Here is a 16,891-nt window from a genome sequence, read left to right on the forward strand (position 1 = left end):
GAAGGGTCCTGCATGGGGAATAAGACAGGCTGGGGTTGAGGCCTGCCTGGGGAGGGGAGGCTGGCAGCATAGGATGGTAAAGAGGCTGGGCTGTGGCCCAGGGTGGGAAAACTTCCAGACAAGTGGCTAGAGGCTGGAGAGTTGGACACAGGCTGGTAAGATGGCTGGTTTAGAAAGGGGGCCAATCCAAAGAAGGAGGCATAGGCTGAGGAAGAGGCTCTGGCTGGGGAAAGGGGCCTGGCCGGGCAAGGGGACATAGGCTGGGGAAGGAAAACCAAGTTGGATCAGGGAGCCTGGGCACGGGCTGGCGGGGGTGGGTGGGTAACAAGCTGGGGCAGGGGCCTGGGTGGGGTTGCTGCAAAAGAGGATACTGGCTGGGAATGTGACTCCGCTGGGGTGAGGGTCTAGGTGGGTATAGGGGAAGCCTGCCTAGGAGGGGAAGGGAGCCAGGCTGGGGAGCTAGCCTTGGCCGGGGAAGGGGGCATAGGTAGCTGGGGAGGCAGGTATAAACGGACAAAGAGAGCCCGGCTGAGAAGAGGGCCTGGCTGGCTTCGAAGCACAGGCAGGTTAAGGGTTTCTGATGGGGGAGGGGCTTATCTGCTGGGGCAGGGTGCATAATGTGGGGAAATGGGACTACCTGGGGAAGGGGGCTTGGCTCCAAGGGGGTATAGAAAACGACAAATAACGTACAAGGGAACTCCCATAAGGTTAACAGCTGATTTCTCAGCAGAAACTCTATAAGCAAGAAGGGAGTGGCATGACATATATAAAGTGATGAAAGGGAAGAACCAACAACCAAGATTATTCTACCCAGCAAGGATCTCATTCAGGTTCGATGGAGAAATCGATTAGCCCCACAACTATTAAGGAAAACAATTTTGTAATTTTAATGCTCCCCCAACAGCAATCTTTTGGCCCAGATGTTTTCACTGAAGAATCCCACCAAACACTGAAAGCATTAACTCTGTTACATAATCTCTTCTAGAAAAACAGAAGAGGAAGGAAGACTTCCAAATTCATTTTATGAAGCTAGTATTACCCTAATATCAAAACCAAACAAAACAGTACTGAAAGAGAAACCTACAGGCAAATATCTCTCATGAAGGTAGATTTTTAAATCCCTAATAAAATCTTAGCAAATAGAATTGAGCGACGTATATAAAGAATTGTAAACCATGACCAAATGGGGTTAATTTCAGGGATGCAAGACTGGTTCAATACTTGACAGTACATCAACGTAATCCACCATATTAATAAGCTAAAGAAGATAAATCACACAAACAATTCAATTGATACAGAAAAAAATATTTGACAAAATTCAATACCCATTCATATTACAAAAAAAAAAGTCTCAGAAAAATAGAGAGGGGAATTTCCTCAATTTGATAAAGATCATCTACCAAGAAAACCCAAAAAAACCCTGCAGCTAATTCATACTTAATGTTGAAAGATGAAATGCTTTCCCCCAAGACCCAGAACAAAGCGAGCCTGCCCGCCCTCACCACTCTTATTCAATATAGTGCTAGAAGTTATAATCAGTGCAATAAGGCAAAAAAGGGAAATGAAAGGATACAGACTGGAAATATGAAATAAAACTGTCCCTATTCACAGGCAACATGATTCTCTACATAGAAAATTCCAACGAATCTACCAAAAAGAAATAAAATATAAAACACCTAGAAATAGTAAGTCAGTTGAACAAGGTCATAGAATACAAGATGAACATACAAAAGTCAACTGTATTTCTGTATGCTAGCAATGCACATGTGAACACCAAAATTAAAAACACAATACCATTTACAATCACTCAAAGAATGAAATGCTTAAATGTAAATCTAACAAAATATGTGCAGGACATATATGCTGAAAATTATAAAACATTCATGAAAAACATCAATGAAAATTTAAATAAATGGAGATACATACCCAGGTGTTCATGGATTGGAAAACTCAACGTAGTAAAGATGTCAATTCTCCTCAAATTAATATATGGCTCTAACACAATTCCTATGAAAATCCCAGAAAGATTTGTTTGTCGATATAGACAAGATTATTCTAAAATTTATATGGAAAGACAAAGAATTAGAATAGCTAAAACAATTTTGAGAAAAGAATAAAATTGAAGGAAAGGGTCTACCTATATTCAAGATTTATTCCATAGTAATCAAGACTATGGTGTTGGAGGAGGGATAGACACATTGATCAATGGGAAAGAATAGAGAATCCAGAAATAGACATACACAAACATGCCTAACTGATTTTTGACAAAGATGCGAAACCAATTCAATGGAGGAAGCATAGCATTTCCAGCAAATGATGCTGGAGGAATTGGACCACCACAGGCAAAAGAATGAACCTTGGCTTAAGCCTCAAACTTTACATGAAAATAAACACAAAACAGATCACAGGTTTCAACTTAAAACGCAAAACTATAAAACTTTTAGTAAAAAAAAAAAAAGGACAAATTCTTTGGTATCTAGAGTTAGACAAAGAGTTCTTGACACCAAAACCATGACTTAGAGAGGAAAAAATGGATAAATTGGACTTCATCGAAATTTAAAACTTTTGCTCTGAGAGACACCAAGAGATGAAAAGACAAGTTACAATGTGGGAGAAAATACTTGCAAAGCACATATCCAACAAAGAACAAGTATCTAGAATATAGAAAGAAGTCTCAAAACTCAGTGGTAAAAAACAGTCCAGTTATAAAATGGGCAAATGACGTAAAGATTTTACCCAAGAGGATACAGCACAGATGGCAAATGGGCACATGAAAAGATGAACATGATTAGCCACCAGGGAAACACAAATTAAAACCACAGTGAGATGTCACTACACATCTATCAGAATGACTAAAAATAAAAAATTATGACAACACCAAATGCTGGTGAGGATGCAGAGACACTGGATTCCGCATACACTGCTGGTGAGCATGCACAATGGTACAATCACTCTGGAAAATAGCTTCTTAAAAAACTAAACATACACTTATAATATGACCCAGGAATTGCACTCCTGGGCATTTTTTCCCAGAGAAATGAAGCCCTGCGCTCACACAAAAAACCTGTATATGGGTGTTTATAGCAGGGATTGTAAGAACCCCAAACTGGAAATAACCCAGAGGTCCTTCAACAGGTGAATGGTTAAATGAACTACAGTACATCCATATCATGGAATACTACTTAGCAATAAAAACGACTGAAGTTTTGATATATGTAAAACCTTGGACAAATGTCCACTTTCCTCCTTTGTAACAAGGAGGAGGTTGTCTCAAGAGCCTTCCTGTTTGGGAATTCAGGATACAGATGAGCAGAGTGGGGCAGGATGAGAGCATGTTTGAAAGAGCTTAGGGATTTTATTTTACTTTATTTTATTTTATTTTTTAGAACTTTTAGAGATTCAAAATAATCAGAAGGAAGTGGCTTGATGAAGGTCAACTGCCGTGCTTCATGGGAGCCCATTTTGGAAGCTGGGAACCCAGGAGAAGGGGAGTTTAGGGTAGGTGCATTCTGTTGGCACAAGACGAAGTCTGCTCAGCTGTAGTGAACTTTCAGGTTGTTGCTTTCTCACACTGAGATGGGACAGGGTGGATTTGAGGCCTAAACTGAAAGGATTCTGTGTTCCCAGGAACATAAGGAAATATCTTTGTTCTGATACACAAAATTAAGGGTTCAGGGCTTCCCTGGTGGCACAGCGGTTGAGAGTCCGCCTGCCGATGCAGGGGACACGGGTTCGTGCCCCGGTCCGGGAAGATCCCACGTGCCGCGGAGCGGCTGGGCCCGTGGGCCATTGCCACTGAGCCTGCACGTCCGGAGCCTGTGCTCCGCAACGGGGGAGGCCACGACAGTGAGGGGCCCGCGTACCACACACACACACACAAAATTAAGGGTTCATCAGTCAAGGCAGCTAAAGAACTGGAGAGAGCCACATTACCTCCTGAACACTGGGAACAAGGACAAGTCCAGTGTCAGAGCACATTCAGCTGGTGTAACAGTATTTGTCATGTGATTCTCAAGCAGGACCAGTGTCTGCATTGTGTTCAGGCTAGGAAGTGAAGTACGCAGTTCAGAGTCCACGAAAACCTCCACAAGCTCAGTTGCTGCACGTAACGCACAAAGGTGGGATTTTACATCTGGGGCAGGAACCCCGCTGAAACCGGAAGCACGTATTGCCACGTGGTCTAATGGGAGCATAGGTAGGGTCTCCCAACAGCCAATCCTAGTGCCAGGAGTGTTTAGGAGGCGTAGCCGCGGAGAGACAGCGGCCAATGGCAGAGAGGTCCGTTAATAGAGTGAGGGCAACGGCGGGTGAGGGGAACAGAGTACAGCCGCCAGGGGAGGCTGAGGAGCTCTAGGCAGTTCGGTGGTCAGACTGTTCACGTGAACTGTAGCGGTACTTCAGCCACCAAACTTCGATTCTCGCCCGCCCTTAAACATCATGGGAGATTCACAGAGTGAGCATCAGCGGATGTTACGACGCCACAGCCGCGAGAAGACAGAGCTGCAGGCCCACATTCAGGGCATGAAGAGCTCGATCCCCAAGAGCGACAAGCAGAGAAGAAAGCAGTTGCTCCTCGATGTGGCTCGCCTCGAGGCCGAGATGGAGCAGAAGCACCAGCAGGAGCTGGAGAAGTTCCAGGAGAGTTTCCCTGATAACAGCAGCCTCGATTCTGTCACTGAAGATCTGGCCAAGCTGGATCTCGAGAACAAGCCTCCTCACCTCTGGAGGGCACAGAGAAAGCACAAAAGAAAGGAGGCCTTCAATAGAGAAAGCCAGGATTGGATGGACAAGGCTGAGATGGAGCATCTGGCCAGCTTGCGCCATGACGAGGAAATGAAGCTCGGCGCCATCCTGCGGGCCAAGCATCTGGAGGTGAAGGATATCCCGGCCGACGACCACTGCACGTACCGCGCCATCCAAGACCAGCTGGTGTTCTCCGTGACCGTGGGGAGCCTGCGGAGGCGCACCGCCGAGTACATGCGGCAGCATGTCGACGACTTCCTGCCCTTCTTCAGCAACCCCGAAACCGGCGACGCCTGCAGCCGCGACGACTTCTTGAGCTACTGCGACGACATCGTGTTCAGCGCGTCGTGTGGAAGCCAGCTCGAGCTGAGGGCCCTGTCGCACGTCCTGCAGACCCCCATCGAGGTGATCCAGGCCAACTCGCCCGCCGTCGTCATCGGAGAGGAGTACACCAAGAAGCCGCTCACCCTGGTCTGCAAGCAGTACTCTTACAGCAGCGCAGAGCACTACAACTCGGTGAAGCCACTCGACACCGGCTCCGGCGGGAGCGTGGCCCGGCGTCTCATCTAGGCCCGCTGCCGCCATCGCCGTGACGGCCGCCGTTGGAGCCGAATCTGCCGCCGCCGCGTCTCCTCAGCAGGCTCCGCTTTTTTCCTTCGGTTTTCTCAAGGTTTTGTTGATTCATTTTACTTAGAGCTCACCCCTCTCTCCTCCCCCGCCCCCCTTCTTCCTCCCTCGCTCTTCTATCCTCCTCGATCGTCCCTGGGTTGCTTCTTTCACGGGGTAGGGGGATCGGAGGCTGGTGACCAGGAAGAGATCTGTACCGTCCTACCCTAGCGGAGTGAGTTTGCCAAGTTCTCACCTTTCTTGCCCTGAAGGGTCTCTGCGCCCCACCCAAGAGAACTGGTCACGTTGCAAGTAACTTTGGGGTTCAAAAAATGGCAACTTGGTTTGATGCGTTCTTCACTTGGGGAAAAAAATCAGTTTAGCTCAGAATCTTCCGGTTGCCCCGTGAATGTATTCATTACTTAAAGTTGGAGTTGATGTGAATGAAATGATTTGGGAATGCCTTTTGCTTAGTTCTTTGGGGAAAAAAATGTATCGTGGGCTGTTTGGGGGTTTTGCTTTCCACTTCAACAGGGCTACTCAGGAGACGTCTCAAGTTACAAACAAGACCTCCTCTAGTTTTTTTCTTTTTTTTTTTTTTGGCTGCACTGGGTCTTCCTTGCAGTGTGGGGGCTCTAGGCGCGCGGGTTCCAGTAGTTATGGTGTGTGGGCTTAGTAGTTGTGGCTTGCAGGCTCCAGAGCGCAGGCTGAGTAGCTGTGGCTCACAGGCTTAGTTGCTCCGCGGCATGTGGGGTGGGGTCTTCGCTGACCAGGGCTCAAACCTGTGTCCCCGGGATTCTTAACCACTGAGCCACCAGGGAAGCCCTAGTATTTTATTTTGTTTTTTCATAAAACCTTGTATGGTTGCAAATTAATTACAGTTGTTTAGATGTTTCCTGAATTCTAAATAATGTTTGTTAACTTTAGAAGTTAAATGTAAGCGTTAAATGTAGAAAGTACATTTACCTAAACTGATAGGCTAGATAAGGCTTGCTCTAAGATGTGAACGATCTCAATTTAATTTCCTTTATTAAATATAAGAAAGGACATGACTTTATTCAAGTAGTTGATTCATTTCATTATATCTGCAACTGATGTGAACTAAGAAGAGGCAAACTGATAGGTAGTTTAACTTGCTGTGAGGGGTGACATCAACTACTAAGTTTCCTTTATTCTCAGACATAAAAGGGTATAACGTTGTTCAAGCAGTTGGTCCACTTTGTTCTATCTACAACTGGTATGAATGTGAAAGATCTGAACTTAGTCGTTTTCCTTAATTCTTAGAGATAAAAAGTATTTAAAGAGAGATTTTAAAAAGTATTAAAGTAGTTGATTCATTTTGTTATATCTGCAACTGGTATGAAGCAAAAAAAAAGTGAGCAATAAACTTTTGTTGATATTTGAGACTTGTTGATATCTTGAATTTGCCAAAAAATGTAAAAGTGAAATGATTTGCAGTAAACAATTTAAAAAATTTAACCTTTAGATCCTATATTTCAGTGAGATTACTTAAATTCATTTAAAAATTCTTTGTACACACCAAATGTTCTAAAATGAAATATACAAAGGGGAAAAGGGGAACCGTAGTTTGTTTAAAGAATAAAAGCAGTTTAAAAAATACCCGGTTTTCCATTTTTGTATAGCTGACTTAGTTCATATAGAGTTTGTATCCCAGGATCGACTTCAGCAAAGGAATCCTGGAGGGTTAGGGAGCAGGAGTGAAGGGGGAGGACACAGTGACAGATGAGGCTTTTGGAAGGAGGAATGGGCCTGCAGTCTTGATGGTGGCCTGGAGTGGAATATCTCCCAGGGATGGATTTAGGGAGTAACAAGATAGTTGAAGCTATCCTGACTTGATGTTTCACTCAGTGCAAACATCATGAAATGGCTTCAGTTAAGGATGTTCTCATTGCTATGCATGAAAAAGAATTCTCACTTTCAAAAACTTGCCAGTCCAGGGCTAGTTGCAGGAGGGAAAGAAGTGCCACTGTTTTTTTTTTTTCTTGAAGGCGGGGGTGGGGGGGGGAATCTGTTTTCAAAATACAAATATAGAAATCCTGCCAGATAGCTCACTGTGTAAATGTGTGCATCACATACATTTTCAGATAGCCAGCTGGCTGAGAAGAGGAAGTCCCTGAGAAAACTAGGTATTTGGATGCATTGTGAGAAGAGAGCCTTTTATAGGGATGAGAATGCTGGCTGGGGAAGGAAGAATAGGCCAGGAAGGGAGGCATAATCTGTAGAAGGGGGCCTGGCTGCGGAAAAGGGTGAAAACTGGGGAAGGGGTCAGTCTAGGGGGATGAATGGGACGTGGCAGGGGAAAGGGGAACAGGCAGAAGAAGGGGAGACGGCTAGGTAAGGACACCTGTGTGGACTGGGGCACAGGGTGAAGAAGGAGGCCAGGCTAGGAAGGGGATAATGGAGTGAGGGCTGCCTATGGAAGGAGGACTTGGCTGGTCAAGGGAAAGAGGCTTAGTTGAGTTAGGAGGCAAAGGATGAGAAAGGAATCCTTGACTGTTCAAGGGGGAAAAGCCTGGGGAATGGCACCTGAGCAGGGAAAGAGATCTGGCTGGGAAAGTAGGCTTAAGCTGGGGAAGAGGGTGAGGCTGGGGAAGGGGCCTGGATGTGGGAAGGGGCCTGTCTTGGAAAAGGAGCACAGACTTGATAGGGTGGCACAAGCTGAGGATGGGAGACTGGCTGGGCTGGGGGAGATTGGGGGGTGAAAATATCCTGGCAGGGAAAGGTGGCCTGCCCGGGGAGGGGCTCTGGCAGGGGAATGGGGCCTGGGAGGGAGGCACAGGCTAGGAAAGGAACCTGGTGGCGGGAGACGTACGAATGCTGAGACCGACATAGGCTGGGCATGGGATAATAGGTGGGTTGATGGACCTGGCTGGAAGAGGGGCATTAGCAGGTGGAGAGGGCCTGCTAGGGCAGGGATCCTGCCTGGGAATGAAGGCATGTGTCCTGGCTGAGGGAGAGCACGTGGTTGAGGAAAGGGACCTAGCTGGGGCCACAGGCTAGGGATGGGGAGAAGGTCTGGCTGAGGAGGGGGAATAAGCTAGGGAAGGGGTTTGGTTGAGGAAGAGGTATACCGGTTGAGGAAAGGTACCTTACTGGGAAGGAGGCCCGCCTGGGAAAATGAGCTTAGACTGGGGGAGAGGCTGTTAGGTCCCTGGGTGAAGAGAACCTGGCTGTGGGGAGGAGTCTGGCTGGGAAAGAGTTCTCAGCTGGGGGCATGTGTGTGTGAAGGGGTGCCGGCAGGGAAACATCACATGGTTGGGGAGGAGACTTTACCGGTGATGGAGAGCTGAGAGAGGAGGATGCGTGGCCAGGGAAGGAGGCACTGGCTATGAAAGGCCAGTGAAGGGGGAACTCCTTGGAAAAGTGGTCCAGCTGAAAAGGGAAAAGGCTGGGCACAAGCACCTGGCTGTCAGAAGGAGGCCCTTTCTGGAGAAGGGGTCCCGTGAGGGCAAGGGAACAAAGGGTTGCAAAGGGGCTTTGCCCGGGGAAGGGTAGCCTGGCTAAGGAGGCTGTCAACAGGGTCTCAGGTCGGGGAACAGGCCCTGGCTGGGTGAGGGGCCTGCGAGCAGAAGGGTCCTGCATGGGGAATAAGACAGGCTGGGGTTGAGGCCTGCCTGGGGAGGGGAGGCTGGCAACATAGGATGGTAAAGAGGCTGGGCTGTGGCCCAGGGTGGGAAAACTTCCAGACAAGTGGCTAGAGGCTGGAGAGTTGGACACAGGCTGGTAAGATGGCTGGTTTAGAAAGGGGGCCAATCCAAAGAAGGAGGCATAGGCTGAGGAAGAGGCTCTGGCTGGGGAAAGGGGCCTGGCCGGGCAAGGGGACATAGGCTGGGGAAGGAAAACCAAGTTGGGTCAGGGAGCCTGGGCACGGGCTGGCGGGGGTGGGTGGGTAACAAGCTGGGGCAGGGGCCTGGGTAGGGTTGCTGCAAAAGAGGATACTGGCTGGGAATGTGACTCCGCTGGGGTGAGGGTCTAGGTGGGTATAGGGGAAGCCTGCCTAGGAGGGGAAGGGAACCAGGCTGGGGAGCTAGCCTTGGCCGGGGAAGGGGGCATAGGTAGCTGGGGAGGCAGGTATAAACGGACAAAGAGAGCCCGGCTGAGAAGAGGGCCTGGCTGGCTTCAAAGCACAGGCAGGTTAAGGGCTTCTGATGGGGGATGGGCTTATCTGCTGGGGCAGGGTGTGTAATGTGGGGAAATGGGACTACCTGGGGAAGGGGGCCTGGCTCCATGGGGGTATAGACTGAGAAGCAGGGTTAGGGAAGTGAGGAAGAGCGAATAGGCTGGTGACAAGGACCAGGGGCCTGGTTGTTAAAGGGTATGCATTGGTAGAAGGTGAAAAAGGGATTCCTGGCTTTTGGATGTGGAAGGGCTAGGGAGTGGCACCTGGCTAGGGGAGGAGGCACTCACTAGGGAAGTTATCTGCACATAAAGTTGGGAGGGGCTGGATGCAGACGGGGCACTGTTGTGAGGACAGGCTGCACTGGCCAAGGAAGGGGGCATGGGCCGGGCAGAGGCCCAGAATGGGGAGGAGGGCATAGGTTGGTGGAGAGGGCACTGCCTGGATAATGTGGGCCTTGCTGGGAGTGGGGGGAGGGCCTGGTGCTGCCCACTGAATTCTTTGGCAGAAGGCAGCAAACAAACCAGCAGAGTCCCATTTTACAGGCTTCTTTCTCCCTAAATACAAGAGAAATAACTATTTCTGTCTAGGGAGCCCTTAAGATCTCACTGGGCCTGTTCCAGCTTCCTCCACTGGGTTTGCCTTCAGCTGGAAGGATGGGGAAGAGTAAACCCAGGCCAGATTCCAACCAGGCCCAGAGCACAAGCCAAGAAGGGGCATTCGCTGTGGGATCTGGCAGGGCATGAGGGATTTGCAGTCTGTTCCATTTTGTAACAGTGACCACAGTCACTGAGGACAGTGACTGTTCTGGGCAATTGTGTGCAAAAGCCATGGGGTACTGTTCCCAAAGGGATTCAATTCCAGAAGCAACTTTCATTCATTTACTTACTATTCTTCATTTACTACTCATTAACATGCCCTTTTGCCTTAGCAGCCAAAGACAAGGACATCTATCTGGATTTGAAGCCCAGCTCATATGCCCGCTTCCTAGCTTTGTGACTTGGATTAAGTCATCTAATCTTTCTGGGCTTCAGTTTCCTCATCAGTAACATGGGACAGTTAATGCCTGTCTTAGAGGTATCTCTTGGGATGTTAGGTACATTAAATGAAAATATGTATAAAATGTGCAATAAATGTATCATTACCTAGGAGCCTAAGACTATAACACTATCAGCTGTGGCAGCAACCACCCCTTCATTCTGTCTACAGTAACTTTTGGAGCCACTTGGCCTCTTCCCACAGGTCCTACAGTGGAAGCCAGAACTTCTTGGGCTGTAGCGTGAAAGCAAAAGCCACTGGAGCTTACCAGAGTGCCCTCTTGGGGACAGGGTGGCCTGTGTGCAGGGACTCCTCAGGCCAGTCAGTATCTTCCTTCCTTCCACACTTTTTCTACACACACACATAGACATGCATATTTTAAAAAACCAAACTGGTATCATTCTATCTGAACTACTTTTTTTTTTTTACTTAACAATACATTATAAGCATTTCCCTCTGTCCTTAGTCTTCAATACGATGATTTTAATGCCTGCATTCTTAGCCTGTGAATGTACCATAATTTATTTGTCCTATTCTATTGCTGGACATTTAGATTGCTTTCAATTTCTCACTGCTACAAATATGCCACTGTAATATCCTTGTAGCTGAGTCTTTGTCTATATTTCTGATTATTTCCCTTTGATAACATTTCTAGAAGTGATCTAGGTCAAAAGGAGAGGCTTTTAATGCATACTGGTAAATTGCCCTCCAGAAAGAGTGAGCCAATTTGCACTCTCAGGGTGTGAGAGTGTTATTTTCCCATATAGTTGCAAACACTGAAAATTATCATCTTTGCTAATTTGTTAGGTGAAAAATGCTGTATTAGTTGACCCTTTGTTGATCACTAGTAAGGTGGAATATTCCTCTAAGTATGTATTAGCATGTCTATTTCATTCATGCTGGAACAAATAATTCTTAATTTATTGCCTTTTCATGACATTTGCTTAATTTTCTATGGGTAAGTTTGTCTTCTTCTCATGGATTTTTAATAGGTCCTTCCACTTTTCATTCGGATTTTTTTTTTTTTTTTTTTTTTTGCGGTACGCGGGCCTCTCACTGTTGTGGCCTCTCCCGTTGCGGAGCACAGGCTCTGGACGCGCAGGCTCAGCGGCCATGGCTCACGGGCCCAGCCGCTCCGCGGCATGTGGGATCCTCCCGGACCGGGGCACGAGCCCGTGTCCCCTGCATCGGCAGGCGGACTCTCAACCACTGCGCCACCAGGGAAGCCCCCAGATATTTTTTAAAAATAGTTTTTCCCATACATTATTACCCTTTCAGTGTTATTTCTGACTTTTTGCATATGCTAAAGTTTAAAATTGTAATGGAGTCTATCTATCGATCTTTTTCTTTATGGTTTCTGTCTCGGTATCTTGCTTAGAAAAGGCTTCCCCATCCCGAGGTTGGATCAATATTCGTATATACTTTCAAGTTTTTAATGCTTTCTCTTTATATTTGACACTATTTAACATATCCACCTGGAAATTACTTGGGTGTAAGATAAGGACATAAATTGATTTTCTCCAATTATGGTAATTAACCAGTTAGCCCAACACCACTTACTGAACAATCCACCATTTCACCACTGATCTGAAGTGCCACCTTCCGCATATATTACATTCTTATGAGAGGGTAAATCTCGTTTCAGCCAGTCACACAGAATGACTGCATTCCAGTGACCTCCATGTGAAACTGCCAGCTGTCCATTCATCCATTCACTCCATATTTACTGAAGAGAATGGTGATGAACAATAGAGGTAGAGAGATAAAGATCCAGTCCCAGTGCTCACCATCTAGTAGAGATGGCAGATAGGAAAATAGACAGAAATAAACAGAAAGCAGCATGACCAGTGCTGTGATGAAAGGAAGCACAGAGGAAGGACACTTCATCAGACCTGGGGTGACAGGGAGGCTTAGGAGGAGCTCGCAGAGGACAGAGCCAGAGCAAAGGCAGGAGTGAAAGAACAGGGTGTCTCCGTGTTCAGTGGAGCTGGAGGATAGAGGTGACAGGTGGGAAAGAGGCTGCAGAGGGAGGCTGGCATGGTCTCCCAGCTTTAGTAACCATCGGTTTTACTCATAATATTACAAATTAAACAAATACAAATTAAATGAGATACCATTTTTCATCAGTCAGATTAGCAAAGAAGTCAAGTTTGATAATATGCTGTGTTGATGGGAGAATGCAGAAACAGGCATTCTCAAACATACTGTTTCCCTTGTACATGACTAAAGAATATATTTTAAATGATACTATTGGTTGCTTTTGAGGAGGGGAACCAAGTTGCTGGGGGAAAAGGATGGGACGGAGCTTTACACTGTGTAATCTCTTAAACGGCTGATATTTTGAACTATATGAGTTAATAAATAAATCTAAACCTAACTAACTCACTAAATAAAACGCACATAGCTTTTGAACTGGCAGTCTATATCCAGAGATCTATACTACAGATATATGTATTATACAGCAGTATATTTCAAGGCTATTCCTTAGAGTGTTGTTTGTGCAAGTAAAACTCTAGATACAACCTAAATATCCTCAGTAAGGACTAGCTGAGTAAATTTTGGATCATCCATATGAATTGTTTCCTCTAGGGAGAGGGAAAGAAATGGGTGGGTGGAAGGAGGAAGGTGTTGAGCTTTTTACTTTTAAACTATGTACTTCGATATAGTTGGATTTTTTTGTTGCAAGGCTATATATCTCCTCATTCTCTCTCCTGCCAGCCCCTGGCAACCAACACTCTACTTTCTGTCTCTCAATTTGACTACTCTGTGTACCTCATATAAGTGGAATAATACAATATTTGTCCTTTTGTGACTGGCTTATTTCACTTAGCATAATGTCTTCAAGGTTCATCCATGTTGTAGCAGGTGTCAGAATTTTCTTTATAAAGCTGAATGATATTCCATTGTGTGTATATACCACATTTTGTTTATCCACGATATCATTGAATTTTTAAGTAGAAATTTGTATCTATGTATCATCTAAAAACTAGAAAAAAACTATTTCCTTTCTTCCTCTTCCTCTGGGATAATTTAAATAGCATAGGAATTATCTGCTCCTTGAAAATTTGAAATAGTCCATTCACTTGTGAAACTGCGCCTGGGCCTTTTTTTGAAGTGAGACTCTTTGACAGTCAGGTACAGTCCTTGGAAGAAAAGCTATGCTGTGTAAAACAACCATAATTTATCTAAAATAGATAGGGACAAAAATTAGACAAAAAAATCAGGAGGTAAAGAGTAAATGTGAAATTTTTCTTATCTCTCAGAGGGTGAATCAAAGATACCATTTCAGTTTTGAAGTTGAAAAACTAAGAATTATAGGCTTAAGCATGGTGCTTACCATCATAAAAATAACCACCAGTAGAACTAAAAGCGAATTGCCTATGCTCCCATTTAGAAGATTAAAAAAAAAAAGAATAAAGGAAAGAGAAAACCTAGCCCTTGGAACAACAGATAGAAAACAAAGGAAAGAGAAATAGTGAACTGGCCTTTTGTCATGGGGTCGGGGAGGGCGTGGGAGGAGCCAGGTAGCTTGTGCCTTTTTTTCCTGGTGTCTTCATTTTTACTTTGGTTTAAATTATTTTGCATATGGAGATACCAAGGTTGTGCTCTGCATCTGTGGTCTGTTCCTAGTTTGAAAAAGAAGACATCTTCTTATCTCATTTTGATTCTTTTTTATTTCGGTGGGTATCTCCTAGGGGGATTAGGCATATGCTCATTTACTCAACCATCACTTGACTTTGAATCGGAAAAATGTGCCCCCTAAATATGTTTACTGCTCCTGAATTAATCTTGCCAAAACACTTTGTTAACCACTGACCGAGATGATCTCTGTAGGCCCTTCCAGCTCCCTCTGTGTCTGTTTTGGTTTCTCTGTCTATCTCTCTGCCTCTGTCTCTGTCTCCTTCACACACACACACACACACACACACACACACACACGCACACACACGCGCGCACACACACACACACACAAATCTAGGACCTGTCTCTGAACATTGTGTATGACCCCACAACACTACATGGCAGAAACAATAGGGAAGCAGTCTTGGTTTGGCGTAAGAAAGAATGTTTTGATAATCAGAGCTATTCAAAGATATGGAAAACCATCTCACAAGGTGTTGAGTTCTCTGTTATTGGAGATGTGTAAGCCCAGGCTGGATAACCACCACCTCAGAGGTTTTCAGGCCATTCAAGCACCTAATGGGGATTTAGAAGAAATCTGAAAACAAAAGAGGTTTCTTTTACTTAGAGGTGGGGAGTGAGCCAGAAGAGAACCACAGAAGCCCCAGGGCATGGGGAAGCCTGGGCTGGGAGCTGGGGGAGCAGTAAAGGAGATTTGCTAGGCCTCTTTTACTCAGTTGAGTCCTCTTTCTAGAACCACAGAAATGTTCATCCCTCCCCCAGGCCCTGATCAGTCTTGAGTTTGGAAACACAACAGTATTGTGGAGCTGCAGGAATAGCCTAAGGTGGAGACACCACAGCTGCAATGTTGACTCCAGCCCTTGTTCCTAAGTGCAAAACTACTGGTTCAGCGGGCTTGGAGAGTTGCCCAAGGGACCTGTTCTAATGAATAGTCTAGAAACACTGGAATACATTCTCAAGTGTGTAAACAGTGCTTCTGACATATTTGAGGGGGCTTGAAAACAGTTTAAGTTTTAAAACAGTTTAACTGATCCTAATCAGTTCAACCAAATATACTGAGTATCTCTAATAGCAGGCACTGCTGGCTGGGTGGGGGCCCAGGAAGGCCAGGGTAGGGGCCCCAAAATAATTAAGACTGAGTTTGTGCTTTCCATGGCAGCCTCACAGCCTGGGAGATGAGAACCACACAAATCCAAGTGACTGCCAACCCAAGGCCCACCCTTAAGTGCTGTGGTCCAGTAAGAAGATGAGGAAATGAAGTAGGAATGCTCTGGGCCAGCTTGGAGTAGGGAGGAAGAGGGAAAGGGAAGCTTGGAAAGTTCATCTCAGATTTAGGGGGGAAGCCCTAAAGGGAAGAGCGTCCCAGGCTGTGAGGACCCCAGTAGGCAAACACCAGAGGTGGCAGTGGGCGAGACACGAGTAAAGAAGGGTTGTTCGCATCTCCAGCGTCTGTTTCCCTCCATTACCACAAAAGCCTCCAATCTCCTTTCTGGGGGTGCGAACCCCTGTCACCCTCTTGGGGTGACAGCGGTTCACCTCCAGGACCCTCCCCTTTCAGGTCTGCCAATCAAAGCACCGATTCTTCCAGGCTACAGTGATTGGCTCAAGGTGAATCTATGGCTTGGGCCTGCCCAATCAGAGTGAAGCCCATGAGCACACGCGCTTTGTTGCTCCTTTGAACCTGTGAGAAACAAAATCCGGAGCCCCTGCCATCTTGCGTCTGTGGGAGCTGGCGGGGGAGGGACTGCAGTGACCAGGGTGGCCGAGGTGAAGCCACCAAGGCTCATCACCAAATTGAATCACCTCCTAGAAAGAGGCTAATAAGGCCTTCCTGGAATTGGAGGTGAGTTCAGAGTTCTTGGAAAATCACGTCAGAATTTTGTTTGAAACAAAAGAGGAAGGAAATGGGTAGCGGCAACAGTGTTTTCCCATGTCCACGAAGCCGCTTTATCTGGGTTTCTCAGCTACCTTGAAACCAAGAACGGGCTACTCGGGGTAGTCTAGCCCCTGGGGAGTGGGCTCTCTAAGAAGTAAGTGAGAACTCGGGGGCCTGTGGCAGTCTGATGTGAATTAGTGTTTGTCCATTCCCAGGAATGCAAGCATCACTGAGGGGTCCTGGGAGTAACCGGTTTCTGATCCCGGTCAATGAGTTTCTGATCATGAGCTGCCTTCCCGTAGGGCCCAGATTCAGTGACCAGCCACACCCGAGAAGAGAGAATGTTTCTGCCACTTGCTCCATCCTTTGTGGAAAAAATCTTCTGTACTGAGGAGTTAGAATGTTAGCCTAGAGGCAGTAGAATCCATTAAAAGTTTGTTTTTCAGAAGGAATGAGACATCAGAGCTATGCTTTAGAGATAAGGAATCTTAGGGGAAAGAATGGATTGCAAGGAGAGAGATTGGAGGCAAGAAGATGATTTGAGAGGCTGTCTTTTAATCCATGACAGACAACGCTGACCTGGCCTGGGGCTGTGGCAGCAGGGAGAGAACAGGGGACCAAAGTGATGGACACTGGGAGTAGAATTAACATTTGTTTTATGTGGAGGGTAAAGACAAAGACAGGATCAGAGGTGATTCCCTGGTTTCTGGCTGGAGTAACTCAGGAAATGGTCCACTGAGATAGGCCCTTAAAAATCCCTTCAATTACCAGTCAAGTAGAGCGTCCTCAGTTTCACGTATACAGCCTTTGTACACTAAAGCTTTTTGTACCTCTGAGCCAAACTGAAA

At 46.4% G+C, this 16,891-nt stretch overlaps 1 protein-coding gene across 1 annotated transcript; it reads left to right on the top strand.

The window, feature by feature from the left end:
• Positions 1–3,738: 3,738 nt before the first annotated feature.
• On the top strand, positions 3,739–7,579 carry LOC125962989 (OTU domain-containing protein 6A-like). The gene has a single exon (XM_049704639.1). The coding sequence runs from the start codon at positions 4,438–4,440 to the stop codon at positions 5,311–5,313; it is 876 nt and encodes a 291-aa protein (XP_049560596.1). The 5' UTR covers positions 3,739–4,437; the 3' UTR covers positions 5,314–7,579.
• Positions 7,580–16,891: the final 9,312 nt, after the last annotated feature.

The sequence above is a fragment of the Orcinus orca genome, chromosome X (genome assembly GCF_937001465.1).
Source record: "Orcinus orca chromosome X, mOrcOrc1.1, whole genome shotgun sequence".
Taxonomy (NCBI): Eukaryota; Metazoa; Chordata; class Mammalia; order Artiodactyla; family Delphinidae; genus Orcinus; species Orcinus orca.

Excerpts from the sequence above, each read along its gene's own strand:
- LOC125962989 (XM_049704639.1), top strand. The coding sequence starts at position 4,438 with ATGGGAGATTCACAGAGTGAGCATCAGCGGATGTTACGACGCCACAGC.